This window comes from Colobus angolensis, unplaced genomic scaffold, assembly GCF_000951035.1.
Source record: "Colobus angolensis palliatus isolate OR3802 unplaced genomic scaffold, Cang.pa_1.0 Scaffold28, whole genome shotgun sequence".
NCBI lineage: Eukaryota > Metazoa > Chordata > Mammalia > Primates > Cercopithecidae > Colobus > Colobus angolensis.
Window position 1 is genome coordinate 7,737,955 of NW_012116043.1, and position 18,970 is coordinate 7,756,924.

The following is an 18,970-nucleotide window of genomic DNA, read 5'->3' on the forward strand; positions in this document are numbered from 1 at the left end:
TGTCACTGCAAATTGTTTATTAAAACACAAAGCAATGGACAGTGAAAAACATCCTGATTTTGTACTTTTTGGTGGGAGTGGGGTGGGACATGGAAGGGGTAGGGTCAGATGGAGACAGCCCAGAAGGAAAGCCAGCTCTATCCACCCCTACAGCCTCCCCGGCCAACCAGGTTCAAAGTTCGTCAATTATATCTCACTGTGCCGCTGTCAACACATGTTGTGGCTACTGACAAAGAGTTGGTTTGGCCTCCACAGAGAGAGGATGGGAAACTAGAAGAGAAGCTACAAGGGCTGAGAACTTGACGCTTTCCCTCCAGTACGTGGTACAGACCAGAACAGCCAGGCCCAATGTGGAAGGTGGGGTTGGTTTCCTGACAAGCCAGGTTAGGTCAGTAATGGTTGAAGAGGCTGCCCTGAGCTCAGAATGGGCAGCTGGTCCTATCCTGGGAGAACTTCGTGGAAGGAAAAGGTAACATTCCTTAAGTTCAAGGAGAGAACCAATCCAGGGTCAAATTTCTTTTCATTCCCTGGATCACAACACATCAGGGAAGAGAGGAGTCAAGAATGTCTCTCCCTGCCAGTGCTCCCCTCCTATCTCCCAACTCGGCTCTCCCTTCCCAACAGTTGTCCTTTGAAAGGACGGAAAGCGCACTTCAGTTTGTTGTTGTTTTTCCTCATACTGAAATAAAGCACTGAAGCTCAAAATAGAGGTGAGAATGGAGTTCTGCTTTCCCCAGTGCTATGTGCCCCCATCTCACAAGACTGCCTGGATGCAAGAGGTGCCAAGGCCCTCTCTGCCAACTCAAACAGGCGCTACTGTTTCCCTGGCTGCCAGCACAATCCTGGCTCCTTGTGTTTATACTCCTTGGGGAACTCGTCCCAGGAGATCCATCCTGCTCTTTTCCTGCCAACCTAGCTAGTCCCCAAATCATCTGCTCTTATCAAGATGATCTGGCCCCCCATAGTAAGCTAGACAGAAGGCAGCTGGAAAGGACAGGCCAGACTGGAAGCAAGCCACACAGATGCAAAGAAGAAACCCGCCCTCACTAGGCAGCGGATCTGTTGGTACCAATCTAGTCTCATAAGAAAATGAGGAAATCTAGCCCTCTTGCCCCAGGAGAGGTTTAAATACAGAGAGTCATAGCTTGGACTGAAAGAGAAAAATTGCTCTGATCTTTCTAAATCTTGAACATTAAGGCTTTTTTGCAATTTTCTTAGAGTTCTTTGATCGTTAATTATATCTTTCCATCGAAGAGAAGCAGATTTCTTCTGAGATTTCTGAACGGTTCCTGGGTGTTTCTTGTTCTGCTTCAGTGTACTATCACTTTGCCTTGCCTCAGTCTCTCCTTCCTCCGGGGCCACAGAAGAAGGCCCAAAGCATACCCATCCTGCCCTTGGGAAAAAAAAAAAGAAAGAAAGATTCGTCTCTCACTTTGGAAAGCTCACCTACTCTCCTAGGTCATTTTGGAGAGGCATGGAGGACAATATTCCATGTTGCCATTTGATGCCATTAAGGATCCTCAAGGCAAGAAGACACTTGAATTATGCCAGAGTAGGCCAGTAAAGGGGAGGGAAGGGACAGGGAAGCAGCCCCATGGCAGGGACTATAGGACCCCTGCCCAGACCTGAATCTAGAGGGAATGCCCCACCCTGGCTCAGAGCAGGAGAGGAAAAGGCACTGTGCTGACCGGGGTAGGTCCTCCCCCGACCCCCAGGGAGGGCAGAGAACCTGCTCATTCTTTCCCTGGGTTTCCCAAGGTGAGCCAATTTCTAGGGAAAGGGATGTTAGCACGAGGGAAAGGAAAATACTGCTGCTGTTTTCTGAAGTTCTCAGCTGAGATTTTAGAAACCATAGCCAGGCCTTTCCAGGAGAGGCTAGAGGCAGGATAAGAAGGAAGAGAAATTCCTTAAAACAGAAGCTTCTCCCAAGAGATAAGTCAAAACCACAGTTTAAAGCTGGACCAAACAGTTCCCAGGCACAGAACGGGGGAGGTAAACCTAACTCAAACTTTGCCCTCTCATCAAAGCCTAAGTGTCCGCTAACGTGATCCCAGTAGCTCTTAGGCAGTGACAGCAAGAGAACACGAACACACTTTCAAACCAACAGGTGGCCCTGTAGGCAGGGCTAGTCTTCCTGGGAGTCTAACGCCATTGACACCTGAAGAAAACTATCTTCCCAGTGATAAGAACTCAGGGTGTCCACTGAACAGCCTCTCCTCAACAATGGAGATTTTTCAGAAAAATGAATCTGGTTTAAGGGACACAAATCCCACAGAGTTTCTTGGCACGATGTTTCAGTAAGCATGAGTGAGACCCAAAAAAGTCTGATTAGAGACCAACTGGCCTCAAAGCTAGACTGCAGAACTCTCAGCCAATCTCTGCAGCAGACATCTGCATCATCCTCCCAGAAATTCAACTCAGGCCACACTTCTGGCAAAAGAAGTTTCACCCTGACTGTCCTAGTTTTCAGCCAGCTGGGCTCAGTGGGGTCTAAAAACCTAGGACAGAGCGTAGATCCAGTAGAGGAGCCCGGGCCTCTCCTCCACCCACCCCTCACTGGTACCCCGCACCACCTCCCATGCATTCCCTATGGTGCAGCCTCTCAGTCCTAGCACTAAGCTCAAAATGCAGATAGGGGAACAAACAGTGCAAAAAGCAAAAGGTGAACAGAGTAATTCTTGACACATACAGTACAAAAATAAAAATAATCCCACCCCTTTAACCTAAACTTCATGTACCTGTATCTTGGAGGAGCCACAAAACAAAAACAAAAACAAAAACAAAAACACTTTCAAGTTCAGCATCATGAGCCAGCTGTGGCCAGCCCCAGGCAGCTCTTGTTAACTGGATAGGCTTGGCTCCAGGGGAGTCTACCCCAGCCCCCACCATACTTCTTCCTGTTTCCTCACTTCCCCTTTAGTTTTTGTTAGCCATAGAAAGATGTTCCTTCCTTTTGGACACAACCAGAGAGGAAAGCGCCCATCCCTAACCCTGAGCTCAGGGGAAAAGGGTGGGCTTGGAAACAGAGGCAGGAGCAAGGCTGCTTGGCTTACAGTACCATTAGGAAATGGCCCCAGGAGTCAGGGCTTCCTTCTGAGACTCTGAGTCACTGAAGGGATGTGTTGAGGTGGAAGGCGGGACCCCCTCCTTCCTAAGACAGACCCAGGCAAACTAACAAACAAGGCAAAATGGAGGCAGCCAGTCCTCCTCCTTCATCTTGACTAATCCAATGACAGTGGCCCAGGGCTTTGGGGAATTTCGACGGGACAGGAACCAAAGCTACTGCCAGAAAACTATTTAGTTAGGATGTCCACTGCCGCAGGCAGGTGGTCCCCAAGACCAAGGCTACAATACCTTATCCTTTAGAAGCAGGGGAGCTGTGTGAAGCACTACGGGAAGTGTACCTCTGACTGCAGCCTCAGGCCACAACCCTCCAGCTGCCTGACTCAATACTCTAGCACTGAGACCCAAGTCACAGCAAAAACAACAGGCTACAATTCTCAAATGACTAAATGCTGGCCTGGAGTAATCATTAAAGAGCCAAAACCCAGGACATGAGCCGAAGAGCTACCTATTTTGTCACATAAGGAGCAGTTCAAATATATAGAGCTCTTAAAAATATATCTAATAAAGCAAACTCAAAATTAAACACATTCTAGAAAAATGGGCCTGGCCTGAGATCCTATATTGACTGCTCCAGCCCAAGCTGAAGCTAATCCTGCTGTCTCCCATCCACAAAATTCCTTTTAGCTTGACTGGGTCCTCCTTCATTGTTGCCCTAACTGGGAAATGGACGACGGTGACCAGAAAGGAGGGGACCAGGGAAGCTTCATTTCCTATAGAAATGTTTTCAGGGAATTCAAGACCGACACTTAGATGCTAAGGTTAGCTTCAGAGCTGCCAAGGCTCTGGCTGACTGGAATTCTTTCAGTCCCATCACACCAAGAACCTGACTGCTACTTGGACAGGGAAATGAAAGGACAGGGGAGGGAGGGGCATACTATTAAGACCAATAAGAAGCGTCACTGGGCCTATATAGCTAATTAGTCTAGTTCCTTGAAGTAGCTCTAGGCATAAACCAAAACTGGCTGAACTGTGACACACAAGAACATGGGAATAAATGAACATCAGATACCAGACACTCTGAACAGTGGTCAGTCACTTAGTAGGGCTCAAGTCTCTGAGGTTGCTCTTAAGCTATGCTAACATAAGCCTTTTCTAATCCAAAGACCAGAAGAGACTTTTAAGGTCAAGTGTTCTGTTGCTGCAGGCTGGAAAGCATCCCTGCCCCCTGGCAGCAAGACCCTGCAAAGGGGCCAGTAAAGAACTGCTGGGTCAGGTCCTCCTGGCTGCTGGCTCAGAGATCCAGGGAGGGAGGTACCAACAAGGTAAGGTGGTAAAGGAGAAGACATTCAAGCAGAGAACCCCAAATCCCTGTGTCTCCTTCCCTTCTTGGCTATAACTTAGTGGGATGATTGAGAGGGAGAAGAAATTTCAAATGAGCCAGATTAAGGAAACAAACAAACAAACTGAGAAGAAATCAAGTCCCCAACAGGCACTGAAATCAAAATGATTTGTTGTGGTAACAAGTCAGAGGTGATCTGAGGACCCAACATAACCTAATCGTCTTAGATGCCGGACAGTCTATAACTAGCACATGCCAGGGAGACAAGCAATGACAAAGCTCAACACTAAAGGTGGGACCATCACTGGATTAATCCAGAAAGGCTTCCAGATAAGGAAGCATTTTCTTTCTTTTTTTTTTTAATCTCCCTACTTTTCCACCCCTTCACACACGTTCTTTCAATCCCAGGACATCTGAAGTCTTATCTAGACATAACTTCAGAACATACCTAACTCCCAGTGCTGGTCGTCTCAGGTAGTAAGATGGCATTTCCCTGCTGTTAATTTCTAACCTAAAAAAAGGAACAGTGACTCCTCTGAGTTCAGAGTCCTTTCCACTAGGTGTACAAATGAGGATCCTTAAGCAGGAAGGATCCAGTTTATCCTAAATATCCTCAAGAGGAAAGAGACGGCTGGGGGCCAGCCACAAAGAGAGGACGAGGACCTAAGCAGGTCTGGGACCAGGTGGTGAATGAGGGCTGCTCTCTACTCGCTCTGCCTCTTTTTGTCTCCTTTAATTGGTGTTTTTTTTTTGTCTTTGTTTTTTTTTTCATTAATCATTGTGAAAAATATAGAAACCAAAACCAATATGGCTGGTTTCTTTCCCACACCCCTCCACCCTGTTCAGGATGGTCATTTGTTCTCACAACCGGCAGAGGCAGAAGAGGGTTGGAATGAAGACTCCGAAGGCCACCAGGATGGGAAACATGAGGCTGCTGTTGTCCGAGGCATAGGGGTTGGGTGTGCGGGGGCCTGACTGCACCCGGTTCTTATTGGTCTGTTTTTTGAGATTAGACCCTTCATCATATTCTTCTTCTTCTTCTTCCTCTTCTTTCTTCTCCAATCCTGGATGAGGCTGAAGCTTTGGTACATCTAACACAAGGAAGAAAACACTGTTAAGATCCATAGCATGTAAGTAAGACAGACCCTTAAAAGCAGCAAATAAGCCACAATAAAGAGATTCCTGTGATTGAGCCCAGGTCCAGAGAAAAGACCAGAAGTAGCAGAAATAGCCTCTGGTCTACAGAACAGTAGAGTCCTGTAAAAGCCTGAGATTTAACTAGGAAGTAGAAAAAGCCCTGCTCATAGGGAGGCTCACTGTCTCACCTTCTGCTCTACTTTGACAGAGCCCCAAGATGACCAGACTGGACAGGGACAATGACCCGATGCCTAAACTTTAACCTCTCCAAATCCCGCCTCCTCCCACAAGCCCACATTCCCTTTTGATTCACACCACAACTGAAGAAAAGGTGACCCAGAGTTTTCAGGGTTCCCAGCACACACTGTCCCTCTGTCCTGCCTCCTCCTCAGGGACTTGAACACAGATCTGTTTGGTGGTAAGACATCCATCCTCCTAGATGTCATAATATCACCATTTGGAGGACATCAAGACAACAGGATGAAATCCTCAGTGCATTCAAGATAAGTTGGGAAAAGGTACAGAGGTGGAATGGGGGAGAAATGTCGCAAAGATGCAGCTTTCTCTGCAAAAATCAGCCTGAGATGCTGGCAGCCAGGAGAATCTAAACCCTGAGAAAGAGATACACTTTAAGACTTGATCCCAAGGATAAGGAGACATAAATAAAGGAAGTTTTGTCCCAGTGCAGTCCAGCAATGCTGGAATCTTTCCGAGCATACCAAAACCCTACAGGACTCCTTCTTTTACCTTTTTTTCCCCTAGGAAAGAGATGTCAAACAAACAAAATAAGGACAAGTTTTAGATGATCCCAAATGACTGCAAAGGTCAGGGTACACCAATAGGTACCATTATTAATCCCAATTTATAGGGAAATTAGAAACATCCATCCACGACAAACATCTGATTAAATGGCAGCAACAAGATATATGTAGCCCTGACTCCAAAGCCTGTGGCTAGCACCACGTTATACTTCATCCTCATGCAACGGACTCTGAATTCCCTACAATTTAGCTTTAAGCGTTTCCAAAATAGTGATCAGCTCAATTACTTCCCCAGGGTTTCCTCAACCATATCCTTCCACCCAAGTCAAAAAATCAGGTCAAAACACAACTTACCATCCACCGTCCCAGCCATGATGTACAGTGCACAGACTTTGGGATTGTCATAGTACCCCTAGGAAAAGGGAAACAGTAGTCAACCCCACAGAGCAGCAAACAACTTCCCGTGTACCCACTCTCTTCAGCAATGGGCAGAATAGGGGAATTACCTTGACAAACTCAATGTAGAGTTTCCCTGTGAAGGTGGACACCTCCCCCTGGACACTCAGCTTCCCCTTTCTGATGCTCATAGGTATAATTTCATCGTGAGCTGTGCTATGCCCAACACGATCAAAGATATCCAAGTCCTTCACCACGACGTGGCCATTCAATCGTACATCAAATACCTTCCAGGATAAGAAAAGGAAACAATGTCAAAACCATCAGCTTTACATCCTTTCAAGCAGTTGGGCATCATGCACCCTTTTGGGCTTCAAGTTCAAAAATAATTTAAGAAATGATGGGTCTGGATATCCAGGGTGGCTAGCATCCTTAACCCGGGTCAAATCAAAGCCATATTCCTTCGCTGCCCAGGAGGTCTTATACTGGCTTTAAGGAACAAAGAATACAAACAAAAAGCTTAGCATAGGAAGAAGGAAATTCACAGGAAGAGACAGAGGAAAAGTAAGGCTAAAAGTAAGAAAGTGTGGCAAACCATGGAGGGAAGTAGCCAGGAGGGCCTTAACAGGATCCGTTAGTTGCCAAAACAAGGCTTCTGGCTTTGCTTTCTGTCACTAACCCCCAAGGCAAGTGCAGCCTTGTGGACTATGGAACGTGCTTCTTCTCTAGAGCTCATCTGTTCTTCCTTTCTGGAGAGGCTCTCACACTCTCTATCCCCACAATAGTGGATTGTCCAAGAGCAGCAATGTCCCACTGGTCAAGCAGCAGCCTGACTAGGCCTCACCTTTTGCTGGGACTGTGCAAAGTAGACCTCGGCAAATTTCAAGACCAGCACGTAGTCCCCCTCCTCTTTGATGGGCACTTCGTAGCCAAAGGTCTCCTCATTGTACCGCTCAGTTTGATACAAGATCTGGTCCTCAGGGTTGGAACGCAGGATTGGCAGTTTCATGCCATAGTCTGAGGCTGAGGACAAAAGACAAAGAGAAAGCACATCAGAGGCAAGACACAAAGGAAGAGCAAAGACCTCAGAACAGCCAGAGGCATTTCCAGGGCAATGCTAATAACCCTCTCCATATAAGGGGCCACCCACTCTGCACCTGGCTCCAAACAGAGCTCCAACAAAGGCAGGAATCGTACAGCCATTACTATGGAAGAGTAAAATGAAAGAAACTAAACACTAAGCAGGCCAATGGCCCCTATAAATCTCAGAGCAGAACTTTCTAAAAGCACAATAAAATGACTTTTTCCCCCTGACTCTATGGAGAACAAGTCTAACTCATTATCAGAAGAAAGTGCTGTGTTGCAGCTGCCTGGTTCTCCAAGAGGGAGGGCTTCAGAGAAACCTCCTAAAACAAGGGGGATGGCCAGGAACTCCATACAAGATGATCAAGTTCAAAGAATGTTTTCTCTCATTCAGAAAAGCCCAGAGTCTAAAACAAACAGGATATCTGCTTCAAAAGTCATTCTTTATTGTCCTTACTAATAAAATTCCAGCTTTAGTTGTTGCATTTTTTTTTACAATTTTCATTTAAAAAGTTCCAAAGCTGGTAAAAACAGGCATACAAAAGAAAGGTGTGATGCTAATTTCCTTACTTCCCACAGACTCACAAAACTCTACCTCACCTACTCACTTGAACATTCACTTAGATAAACCAACAGTAGAGAAAAAAGTTACTACTGCACCTCCAGTGCCTAGCACGGGACCTGGCACAGTCACCACTCATACAGTTTGCTGAATGAACAAATGACAATGAACGAGGTGCCTGCAAAGCAGTGAAGTCATGCCATTCTGTCCACAAGACCAGAGCATCCTGCAGGGAAAGACAATCGGCCTAAGATGTCCAAGTCCTAGGGGAGTCACCTTTCACATTTCACAAACTGACAAGGAAAGAGAGAGGGTAAAAGTAAAAAGTTACTTACCTCGGGTCAGTATCAGAAGAGTAGAAAACCTCTCTTGCCCCTGGCCCTCTCCCAACCTTGGTATAAGACAGTTGTATGTATGTTTTCTTCTTCCTCTCGCACAACAAACTAAACTCCTGACCTCAGGTGATCCACCCTCATCAGCCTCCCAAAGCACTAGGATTACACGCATGAGCCACCGCGCCAGGCCAAATCTTTTTTGTGCAAATATAAGATATCACATTTCAGTCTCAGAGATAAATAGTTCTGCTTCCTCCAAGAGTAGCCTGACTCCTTTATCCTATAAACACAGCAAGGCTTTCCAGTGCTCCATAAATATACTTTCCCAGCTACAGATGTAGCAGTCATGTAGTCTCTCCTCCCGCATGAAATTAAGATTTCAAGACTGCCTATGACCATGAAGACATCTGGCAACTCGATCCTTCGGGAGACGGCCAGGGGCTGTCATCCCCAGAGCTTTATCTTCTGAATCACCAACAAGGGAGAGGACACGGCAAAAGGTAAAAGATTAACAAAAAGACCCAGTGGCTGAGGTCAAGACCTCAAAAAAATAAACATAACTGTTAACGGTTCCTGTAAGTGACATTAGCCACGAGATCAGATGGACCGATGAGACAATGGAACAGGAAACTCATTGCACTTTTGTCTTCAGACTTTTTTCTTCCTATTTCTCCTCAAGAAATCAAAGAAGAGTAACTGAGCAATGCATACAAAGGATGTACTGCTAACATGTTCCCCCTCCTTTCCAACCTCGAAAAACCACTGCCCTGGGATACAAACCTATGAAGACTGAAAGACTGCTATTTCTCTTCCAACTGAGCTCTAAGAATTTCCTTCTTCCATGAGGACCGTGATCCTCACACATCTGGAACATTAACTACATTTGATTTATAGATACACAGAAAATTGTATGCATGTGCGGAGAGTTTTTTTGTTTGTTTTTTTTTTTTGAGACAGAGTTTTGCTCTTGTTGTCCAAGCTGGAGTGCAATGGCACAATCTCGGCTCACTGCAACTCCACCTCCCAGTTTGAAGGGATTCTCCTGCCTCAGCCTCCCGAGTAGCTAGAATTACAGGTGCACACCACCACGCCTGGCTAATTTTTTGTATTTTTAATAGAAATGGGGTTTCGCTATGTTAGCTAAGCTGGTCTTGAACTCCTGACCTCAGGTGATCCACCCGCGTCAGTCTCCCAAAGTGCTAGGATTACAGGCATGAGCCACCACGCCAGGCCGAATCTTTTTTTTTCTCTTGCCAAGTGGAAAAAGTGAGAAACTGACAGTAATGTAATCTGTGGCAGTCTCAGTCCCACAGCGAAGAAAACTCAACCATGTGAATAAAAATTACTTAACAACCTTGGAATTACCTTTAAAATATTTCCCTTTAAAGCCCAAGTGGCTTTCCCAAGAGATCTGCCACATGCAAAGTTGAATTTGCCCGAGTCCCAAGAGATGCAGCAGCAAATAAGGATTTTTCTTCCCTCCTTAGCCTTTATGCATTCACAGCGAAACAGATTTCTCTAAAATACAATGAAGTAGACAGTCAGAATACTGCTGCAATTGGCATAATATAACTCAGTTAACCAAAAAGGAAGGGGGCCGAACGGCCTACATTATGTCTGCTCTTTCTTAGTTTTAGACAATGTAGTAACTAGACTCCTTGGAAAATTCAGCACAGGGTTCAGGAAAAGACAGACACAAAGTGTCGCTGAACAAGTTGTTTTCTCTAGGTCTGTTTTCTCACCTATAAAATGGGGACACCACCTATCCCACAGCATTGTGGTAAGGATAAAACAATCCGTATAAAGAGCTCAATACAATGCCTCACACAGAGAGAGACACAGAAACAAGGGTATGCTAGCCAGGCAAGAATATGCACGTGATAAGCACTAAATAAATGCCTCCACTTAAGGGAGTTTAGGGAATGGATCAAAAGAAAAGGAAGTAATAAAACTAACTGGAAAACTGCAACTGGGAACCACAAGAGCGGGAAAGCCAGAATGAGCAGAAGCCTGTCCTCCATAACACAGCTGTAGAGCTCCCCTTGGTGCTCTAGCGTCACTCCCTACCCCCCTGCCTCAGATCTCCTGCTCACTAGACTGTTCTTCTGGATCACTTCTTTCTCAAGTGAGGCCAGTACCTAAAGAATTGTTCTGAATGGGCTGAGACAGGGAACCCAGGGATTCAGGGACCTGAATTTTCTCCCTGTGAACTTCTACTACTTGGAGGGCCTGCAGATGAAGCCTGCCTGTTAGGTGACAGTAGAGGTAGAGAATTCTAAACAAATCCCATGGCTTTGAGCAAATCAGAGGCAGCAGTGACTCCTCTCTCATCCCATCTTTCAAGCTCTTATCTCCCCAAAGCCAAATCCTTCCCTGGCTGAAAGGAAGGCAGCCCAGGAAAGGGTCTTCCTTACGGTTACAGCATTAGCAACCTGATAGGCTCTGGTACCCAGCCAGCTTTTTCCCCCTCTGGAGCCATGTTCTGCCCTATTTTTAATTCCATGTAAAAGGTCATCAAGGAAAAAAAAAGTGACAGACACTTTAACCTACTCTGGACAGGAGCGTTTACAGCCTTATCAGAGATTTCTAAAGCATGAGAGGTTTTTTTTTTTTTTTTTTTTTGAGAAGGAAAACAAGGCTCAGAGATGCAAAGCAAGTTTCTCAAGGCTGAGCAACTTTAGCAGGTATCTTTCTGTGAAGAGGAAATAGCCTTCCCTAAATTCAAGCAAAATTCTATGCCCTCAGGTCAAATAACTAGGTCTTTTCCTAGTCAGAGTGAAGAGGAACTCAGAATGACCAAGTTACAAATCTGGAACATGGTCAGGCGCAATGGGTCACGCCTGTAATCCCAGCACTTTGGGAGGCCAAGGTGGAAAGATCATTTGAGGACAGGAGTTCAAGACCAGCCTGGGCAGCATAGAGAGACCCCTGTGTCTACAATAAAAAGCAAAATAAAAAATTTTAAGTAAATAAATAAAACCCCTGGAATGTGCCTGATACCAAAACCCCAATGTGAACGCTTCTAAACCACCACTTTCTGTAGTGGTGCTCCCATCTATGGAAGCACACAGGCTGAAAAAGCCTTTCCCAGGCTGTAAGCACTAGTTATCCTCAAGGCAAAAATGAAATTCAATAAATATTTTGAACTGCTTTTGAAAGCATAAGCCACTACGTGCCCTGGGCCACACATAATTACAAGAATGTTGAACTACAAAGAAACTATACAGAAACAGCAAGTTCAAAAGAAAGCCAAACCCTTATCTGGACTAACTTGGTAACAAATACCTGAATTCATTCAACATAAAATCAACTTTTCTCAGCATGCTGGTAACAATATCACAGGCAGGTGGGAAAAGAAATAAGGCATACAGTTCCTATTGCAATCAGTGTAAATAGCTGCACGAGGCAAGGGTCTCTAAATACCTGGCACACCCTTATCCAAGCAGGCCCAGAAGAAAGGCAGCATGAACAGCTGGACTTTCCTTGGTGCGACTAACTCCTTAGTATAGAGAGAGCTGCCTCCTGAGAGTGCAAGCTTACGCACATCTCAGCCCTGATCTAAAGCCAGCAAAATGCCTTTCTCAGGAACCTGGTAAGTGCAATGTTGCAACAAGCTGGTCCAAACTGCAGCTGACAAACACCACCTCCCATTCCCCATCCATGCCTTAATACTGCTCCAATTCTTACCCAGATTGGTAGAATGGAGAGGGGAACCATAGCAGGGAACCTTCATTTATACAATGCCCCAAGGGCCAGTGTCCAAAATAGGACTCCAGTACATACGAGCTTTGGTAGGTCTCATGTAATTTTACCTGCTACAATAAACTCCTCCCAAGGAACTGCAACCATGAGCCAATAACCCAAGGACAGAGACCTTGGCTGACTGCTGACCAGGCCAAAGAAACACACACACACACACCACCTGCATCAGCAAATTAAAACCAGAATTTCTGAGTAAGGTCAGCTTCTGGGAACTAAACCTGTGTGGTCTTACTCAGCTTTATCCTCTGCACAACAAAACAAATAGGACGATGTAACCAATGTAAGGCCTGGTATCTGCTAAGTGAAAAGAAACCATCCGCTCAGTGCCCTCACCACAGCTATCTCAAGAGACAAAGTCCACAAACAGTCTAGTTTCCTCAAGGGCTCCTTCCTCCCTGCCCACACTCGTGAAGAAAGAGGAAGGGTCCAGGATAGAGATAGTAATAATAACCTCCTGCTATGAAGTCTGGCTTTGGCTGCTGTTACTGCTGCTAAAGACTGGAGCCCTGAGTCAGCTGAACCTAGGCTACTGTGATCTACATGCCAGGGCTCAACAAATTCCAAGACAAACATAGAACTTCAGAAAACAGCCCTGTGTCCCAAGACCCTCACATGTGTGAAAGGCAATAAACTCCTTAGTATAACAAACTCCAGGACACTGCCATCGACTTGGGAAGAACTAACTCCTTTAGTAAAAGCAAGAGCCAAATCTGGGCATCGCAGAAAAAGAGGGAGAGAAAGTGAAGAGTGAGTCTGTCTCCTGGTTGTCTGCAGGTGGCATACTGCCAATCTGGCTGCCTCTGAACCCAGCATACAGCGTCGATCTCCTTCCAACACACGAAGCAAAGAACTTCCTTCTGAAACCTGTTTTCCAATGCCTCCAACAGAAGAAACAAAGATTATAAAGTAGATCTTCCAAAACAGTGGTCTTGGGGCAACCTACATCAGAAGCCCCTGGTGCAGAAACCTGGGTCCCAGCAAAAAAGCTCAATCTACTATAATCGATTTCGAGTGGGGACTAGGAATCTGCATTTTTAAGCAGCTGCCCTGGCAATTCTGACACACACTAACTTTGGGAAGGGAACGGCTGTGTTAAAAACTACTGTTGCCTAACAAATCACAATCATTTTCCCCCTAAGCTGGAATTAGAACTCTCAGGCTCACCTAGGGGAGGTTGTAAGCATTCTCTGAGAGACCATTCGGGTTCTTACACTGGTTGACCCAGTTCACCCACAGCCACCAGCCTCACGTGCAGGATGGCTTCGATAGAACCACCCTCTGGGGGCGGCCTGCAGATTCTACTTTTAAGCACACATATTCTTCGCTCGAAAAGAGGGCGGGGGAGCAGGCTACAATCAAACTTTCCTGGCCCATCCTCTTCGAAGATTCCTTCCTATTCTGGCTAAGAATCAAGCCCCGCTCCTGCAGAAGGGGCAAGGAAAGCGGCCGATTCCTGGGTCGACAAGAATCTCCCAAGAACTGTCTCGACAGGAGAGGCAGGGGCACCCATGACCTACAACCCGCGAGGCCTGGAGGTGGCAAAAGGCAGCCTTCGTCATTTCTCTCCCAGCTTGGATGGGAGTGAGGGGTTGAGAAAATGCAGGATGAGAAATCCAAATATAACTAACTTCTCGCCAACTCTCTGCCTGTATGACTCTAGGTACCCTGGAGCCAGTGCCAGGCCCTGAGCTCAGAGCAGGGCCCCGAGAAAGCTGCAGAGAGAAACTTCGCTCCAGAGACGCGGCCCCAGGGTCGAAAGGGGCTCGGGGCCCGTAGCCCCCGGCCGGCTGCGCCCAGCACAGCAGGCCCCGGATCCCGCGGCTCGGCAGGGGGACTCTCACCTCGGCCCACCCGGCCTTCCAAAGGGTCCTTGCGGAAGTGGATCCCGTGCACGTCCACATGCGCCTCTCCGCCCGCGTTGACCGCCCAAATGACGCTCTCGGGCAGCCCGGCCCCCGCCGCGCCAGCCACGCCGAGCCCCGGTCCCTGGATCGCCGGCAGCAGCAACAGCAGCAGTCGCAAGAGCGCCACAGCGGTTCCCTCAACCGTCCAGGCTCCCAGCATGGCGGCCACCACCACGGGGGCAGCCCCCGCCGACCCTCGTTCTCGGCCGGCTGCCAGGCCACCCCGGACTCAGAAAAACAGCGCCACGAACCGCTCCGCCTGAGTCGCCGGGGACATGTCGCTCTCAGGCCTCCTTCTTTTCAGCCACGGGTACCGCCTCCCACCTCAGGGACAACCTACCCCCGCCGCCCGCCCCCGGCCACGACCCTGCAGCCAATCAGCGTCCGGCCCTCATTAATTACCCACCACCCCGCCGGGAAGCGCCCGCTCATTGCCTGTCAGGCGCGGGAAAGGGCGTGGCTTCTCCCAGGCGCCGGCCCAGCAGTCGGGCACGAGATGGAGCGCGCGCAGAGGGAGTGAGTTCGGTTGAAGCGGCGGATCGATGCGGAAGTGGCGGGTGCAGCGCCCAGGCGGCCCCGGAATCCCACAGCTGAATGGGAAAGGTGGCCTGGGGAGGAAGGTTTAGGGTAGGGCGCACTGACACGTCGCCAACACTTCCGGTGCTCCCGCTCTTGAGACCAAATAGGCTCTGGAGGGGGCGTGACCGACTTTCCCGCCCCCTCTTTTCTCAGGGAGAAGCGTGAGCATAAATTCTAGTAGGAGAAGCAATGGACACTCTCCAGACCTAAGAGACTCAGTCCTTTTCCCCGCGTGAGGGAGACGACCCATGCTTTCCCAGAGAGGCGGCGGACACAGTTCTCCAGGGAACAAGTCCCACGAGGATAAGGCCCCGCCCCCTCCCCTTAGCGGGCTCGGGGCGGGTGGTAGCGTCCAGACGGCCGTCCAATGAGAAGGCTCCAACGCAGCGGAAACGCGTGGCTTTGTGAGCGTGGGGGCGCCAGGCTGCTCGCGTCTCCATGGCGACAACCTCTGGCCGGCCTCCCTGGCGTAGGGGCGGGACAGGGGCGCCCTAGGCGCTGGTGGGAGTGGCTGCCGGCGGTGCGCAGACTGGAGGCCCGGACCGTCCCGCACAGACACGGCCCGGGCTCCCTCCCTGCAGCTTCGCAGTTCAGCCGGAGCTCTCTGCCACACTGGCGATCCCTGCGCTTCGGTCGCTGTTCAAATTCCCATTTTTCCGATGGGGAAACTGAGGCCCAGAAAGAGACTGAATGTTGTCAAAGGGTCGCACCGCAAGTGTAGGGCAGGGTCAAGGCAAAAAAAAAAAAAAAAAATGTTTATTGTAGGAAATGAGTACATTTTAGAAATCACCTGATTTGTGTTCTAAATAAATTCCCCGAAAAAAAAAAAAAAAAAAACCATAAATACTGGTCGATTTAGAAATTCTTCCTAAAAGGAAAAAAATGTATCAAGTCCTTACTACTAGGGTGTCAGATTTAGCAGATAAAGTATGAGAAGCCCAGTTATATTTGAATTTCAGATAAGCAAATGGGACCCACTTATACTAAAATAAATGCACTGTTTATTAAAATTCAAACTTAACTGGACTTCTTATATTTTATCTGATAATCCTACCTGCTACTTAGGCAACGAGCTTTGTGCAACTACATAAACAAAAAACACACCTGGGGTCCCGCATGAGAATCAGACTTTGCACAACCCGTAATGAAATTGTTTAGTTAGAACAGTGATAAGTGCTATACAGGAACAAAACAGGGTGCCAAAATACAGACTATCAGTGGTGGATCTGAATGCACCCAAATTCCTTCCCCTGGCCCCAAATTCAGACCCCTCGGGGGTAACTTTTGGAAGTGTTCCCTCCCGGTCTCACTTTCCCCCCTATTTTGCAAGTATCTGGCCTTACTTCCTCCCATAGACATGTTTCCTGTCAAAGGTGTTTCTTTTTTTTTTCTTCTTCTTCTTTTTTGGAGACAGTCTCGCTCTGTCGACAGGTTGGAGTGCAGTGGTGCAATCTCCGCCTCCTGGGTTCAGGCGATTCTGCTGCCTCAGCCTCCTGAGTAGCTGGGACTACAGGCGCGTGCCCCCACGCCTAACTAGTTTTCAAGTTTTTATTAGAGACCGGATTTCACCATGTTGGCCAGGATGATCGCCATCTCCTGACCTCGTGATCAGCCGGCCTCAGCCCCCCAAAGTGCTGGGATTACAGGGGTGAGCCACCACACCTGGCCTCTTGGGGTTTTTAATTCTACTCTTCTCTCTCTCAAACTGTCATCTTCTTAGGATCTTGACAACTCAGAGGCTTCAGTTACCCTCAAAGGAGGGGTGTGGTGCAAATGGGGAACAGAAACACAAGTATTGGTGATGGGGCTTCCTCCCTCCCAGGCAGTTAGCCTGCAGAGCCCATGTACCACTCACGGATTGCATTGCCACCAGGAGCTCATGTTTATTTCGTCCTCAAGGCAGTCTAGTCCAGGAGAAACAATCACAAAAATGGATTAAATTTTGCGGGAGGCCTCTAAAGGCCTTCTCTCGGTCTGTCGTGTCTTTGGTCACCCCAGAGGGTGAAGAAGATACCCGGCTAGCTCCTGTTATTGGGCCTTTCGGATGCCATTCATGGTTGGGCCCATTTTTGTACCAAGGAGCCTGGCTGTCTTTCTGAGATCCAGCTGCTCATGAATTAGGCTGTCCTTTCTGTAAAACATAAATTCCGAGACCCTGGAGACAGCACACGGGATCTGAGCATGGGATCTGAGACAGGCTGCCTGCATCCCATGCCCAGTCTCATTTACCCACTGTGTGGCCTTGGGCAAGTGATGGACTTCTCTGAGTTTCAGTTTCCTCAGTTGTGAAGTAGAGATACAGTCATGCATCACTTGATGACAGGGATGCGTTCTGAAAAATGCATCATTAGGCAATTTTGTCATTGTACAAAGATCACAGAATGTACTTACACAAACCTGGGTGGGGATAACCTCCTATACACCTAGGCTATATGGTCTAGCCCATAGCTCCTACACTACAAACCTATACAGCATGTTACCTTACTGGATACTGTAGACAGTTGAACACAATGGTAAGTATTTGTGTGTCTAAACAAAGATACAGTAGAAACAGTATTGGCCAGGCCAGTGGCCCATGCCTGTAATCCCAGCACTTTGGGAGGCTGAGGTGGGTGGATCACTTGAGGCCAGGAGTTCGAGACCAGCCTGACCAACGTGGAAAAACCCTGTCTCTACTAAAAATACAAAAATTAGCCAGGCATGGTGGGGGTGCACCTGTAATCCCAGCTACTCAGAAGGCTGAGGCAGGGGAATCGCTTGAACCCGGGTGGCAGAGGTTACAGTGAGCTGAAATCACACCACTGCACTTCAGCCTAGGTGACAGAGTGAGACCCTGTCTCAAAAAAAAAAAAAAACCACATATATGTATACACATATATATATACCTATATATAGCCAATATTATAATCTTACAGGACCACCATCGTGTATGTGGCTCATCATTAACTGAAATGTTATGTGGCACATGACTGGAATCATTTATTTTACTTATTTTTTGAGACAGAGTCTCACTGTGTTGCCCAGGCTAGAGTGCAGTGGCATGATCCCGGCTCACTGCAACCTCTGCCTCCTGGGTTCAAGTAATTCTTGTGCCTCAGCCTCCCAAATAGCTGGGATTATAGGCATGCACCACCATGCACGGCTAAATTTTGTATTTTTAGTAGAGACAGGGTTTCTCCATTAGGCCAGCCTGGTCTTGAACTTCTGGCCTTAAGTGATCCACCCGCCTTGGCCTCCCAAAGTGCTGGGATTACAGGTGTGAGCGACTGCACCTGGCCTGGAATAGTTTCTATTTCAGAGGGCAGACGTGAGGATTAAAGAAGGTAATACAACCACATGAAGAAGAGGAGGAGAAGGTGGTAATGCGTATAATAAAGTCATTAGAATTGATAAATAAGAGCTGAAACAATTGTTTAGATACTCTGAGAACAACCACCGTAGCCACATAACCAAAACTTGAGCACCTGATTTTCCAAAATGCTAACTCTAAACATAAAGCACAAGAATAAGTTTTCTTCCCTTATTAGCATGATTCCACAGAATTAAACCAATCAGCCATAGACAAATCAGCTTAAACAGCTCTATTTGTCTTTGAAAAAATATGTCAGCCAATCATGAAAAGGATCAAAATGCTTCCTCTTGTGCTACAACTGCTGTCAATTCCGATTTCTTGCCAATCTTGTAATCTCCCGATTCACAAACTCTTCCTTTGTATGCACAATTAACTCCTGAAATTTTAACTTAATCTGATTTTATTTTTGACAGATTCATGCCTGGCACAAGCCAAGGCACTCAACCGATTGTTATTCTGAAATGAAAGTCTCAGCTGGGCATGGTGGCTCATGCCTGTAATCCTAGCACTTTGGAAGGCCGAGGCGGGTGGATCACCTGAGGTTGGGAGTTTGAGACCAGCCTGACCAACATGGAGAAACCCCATCTCTACTAAAAATACAAAATCAGCCAGGCATGGTGGCGCATGCTTGTAATCTCAGCTACTCAAGAGGCTGAGGCAGGAGAATCACTTGAACCCGGGAGGCGGAGGTTGA

General features: G+C 47.5%; 1 protein-coding gene across 3 annotated transcripts in view; it reads right to left on the minus strand.

Moving 5' to 3' along the window:
* MLEC (malectin) overlaps nucleotides 1–18,970 on the minus strand; it is a 32,720-nt gene continuing 13,750 nt past the window's right edge. The window contains exons 1-5 of one of the 3 annotated variants that reach the window (XM_011948543.1): nucleotides 14,283–14,743; nucleotides 7,544–7,722; nucleotides 6,810–6,986; nucleotides 6,658–6,715; nucleotides 1–5,496 (exon numbers count right to left, since the gene is read on the minus strand). In XM_011948543.1, coding sequence (XP_011803933.1) covers nucleotides 5,267–5,496; nucleotides 6,658–6,715; nucleotides 6,810–6,986; nucleotides 7,544–7,722; nucleotides 14,283–14,505 — 867 coding nt within the window. In that variant the 5' untranslated portion in view covers nucleotides 14,506–14,743 and the 3' untranslated portion in view covers nucleotides 1–5,266. Of the gene's footprint in view, nucleotides 5,497–6,657; nucleotides 6,716–6,809; nucleotides 6,987–7,543; nucleotides 7,723–14,282; nucleotides 14,744–18,970 lie in introns of those variants that run through there. The other 2 variants (XM_011948545.1, XM_011948544.1) reach the window with 2 other exon arrangements.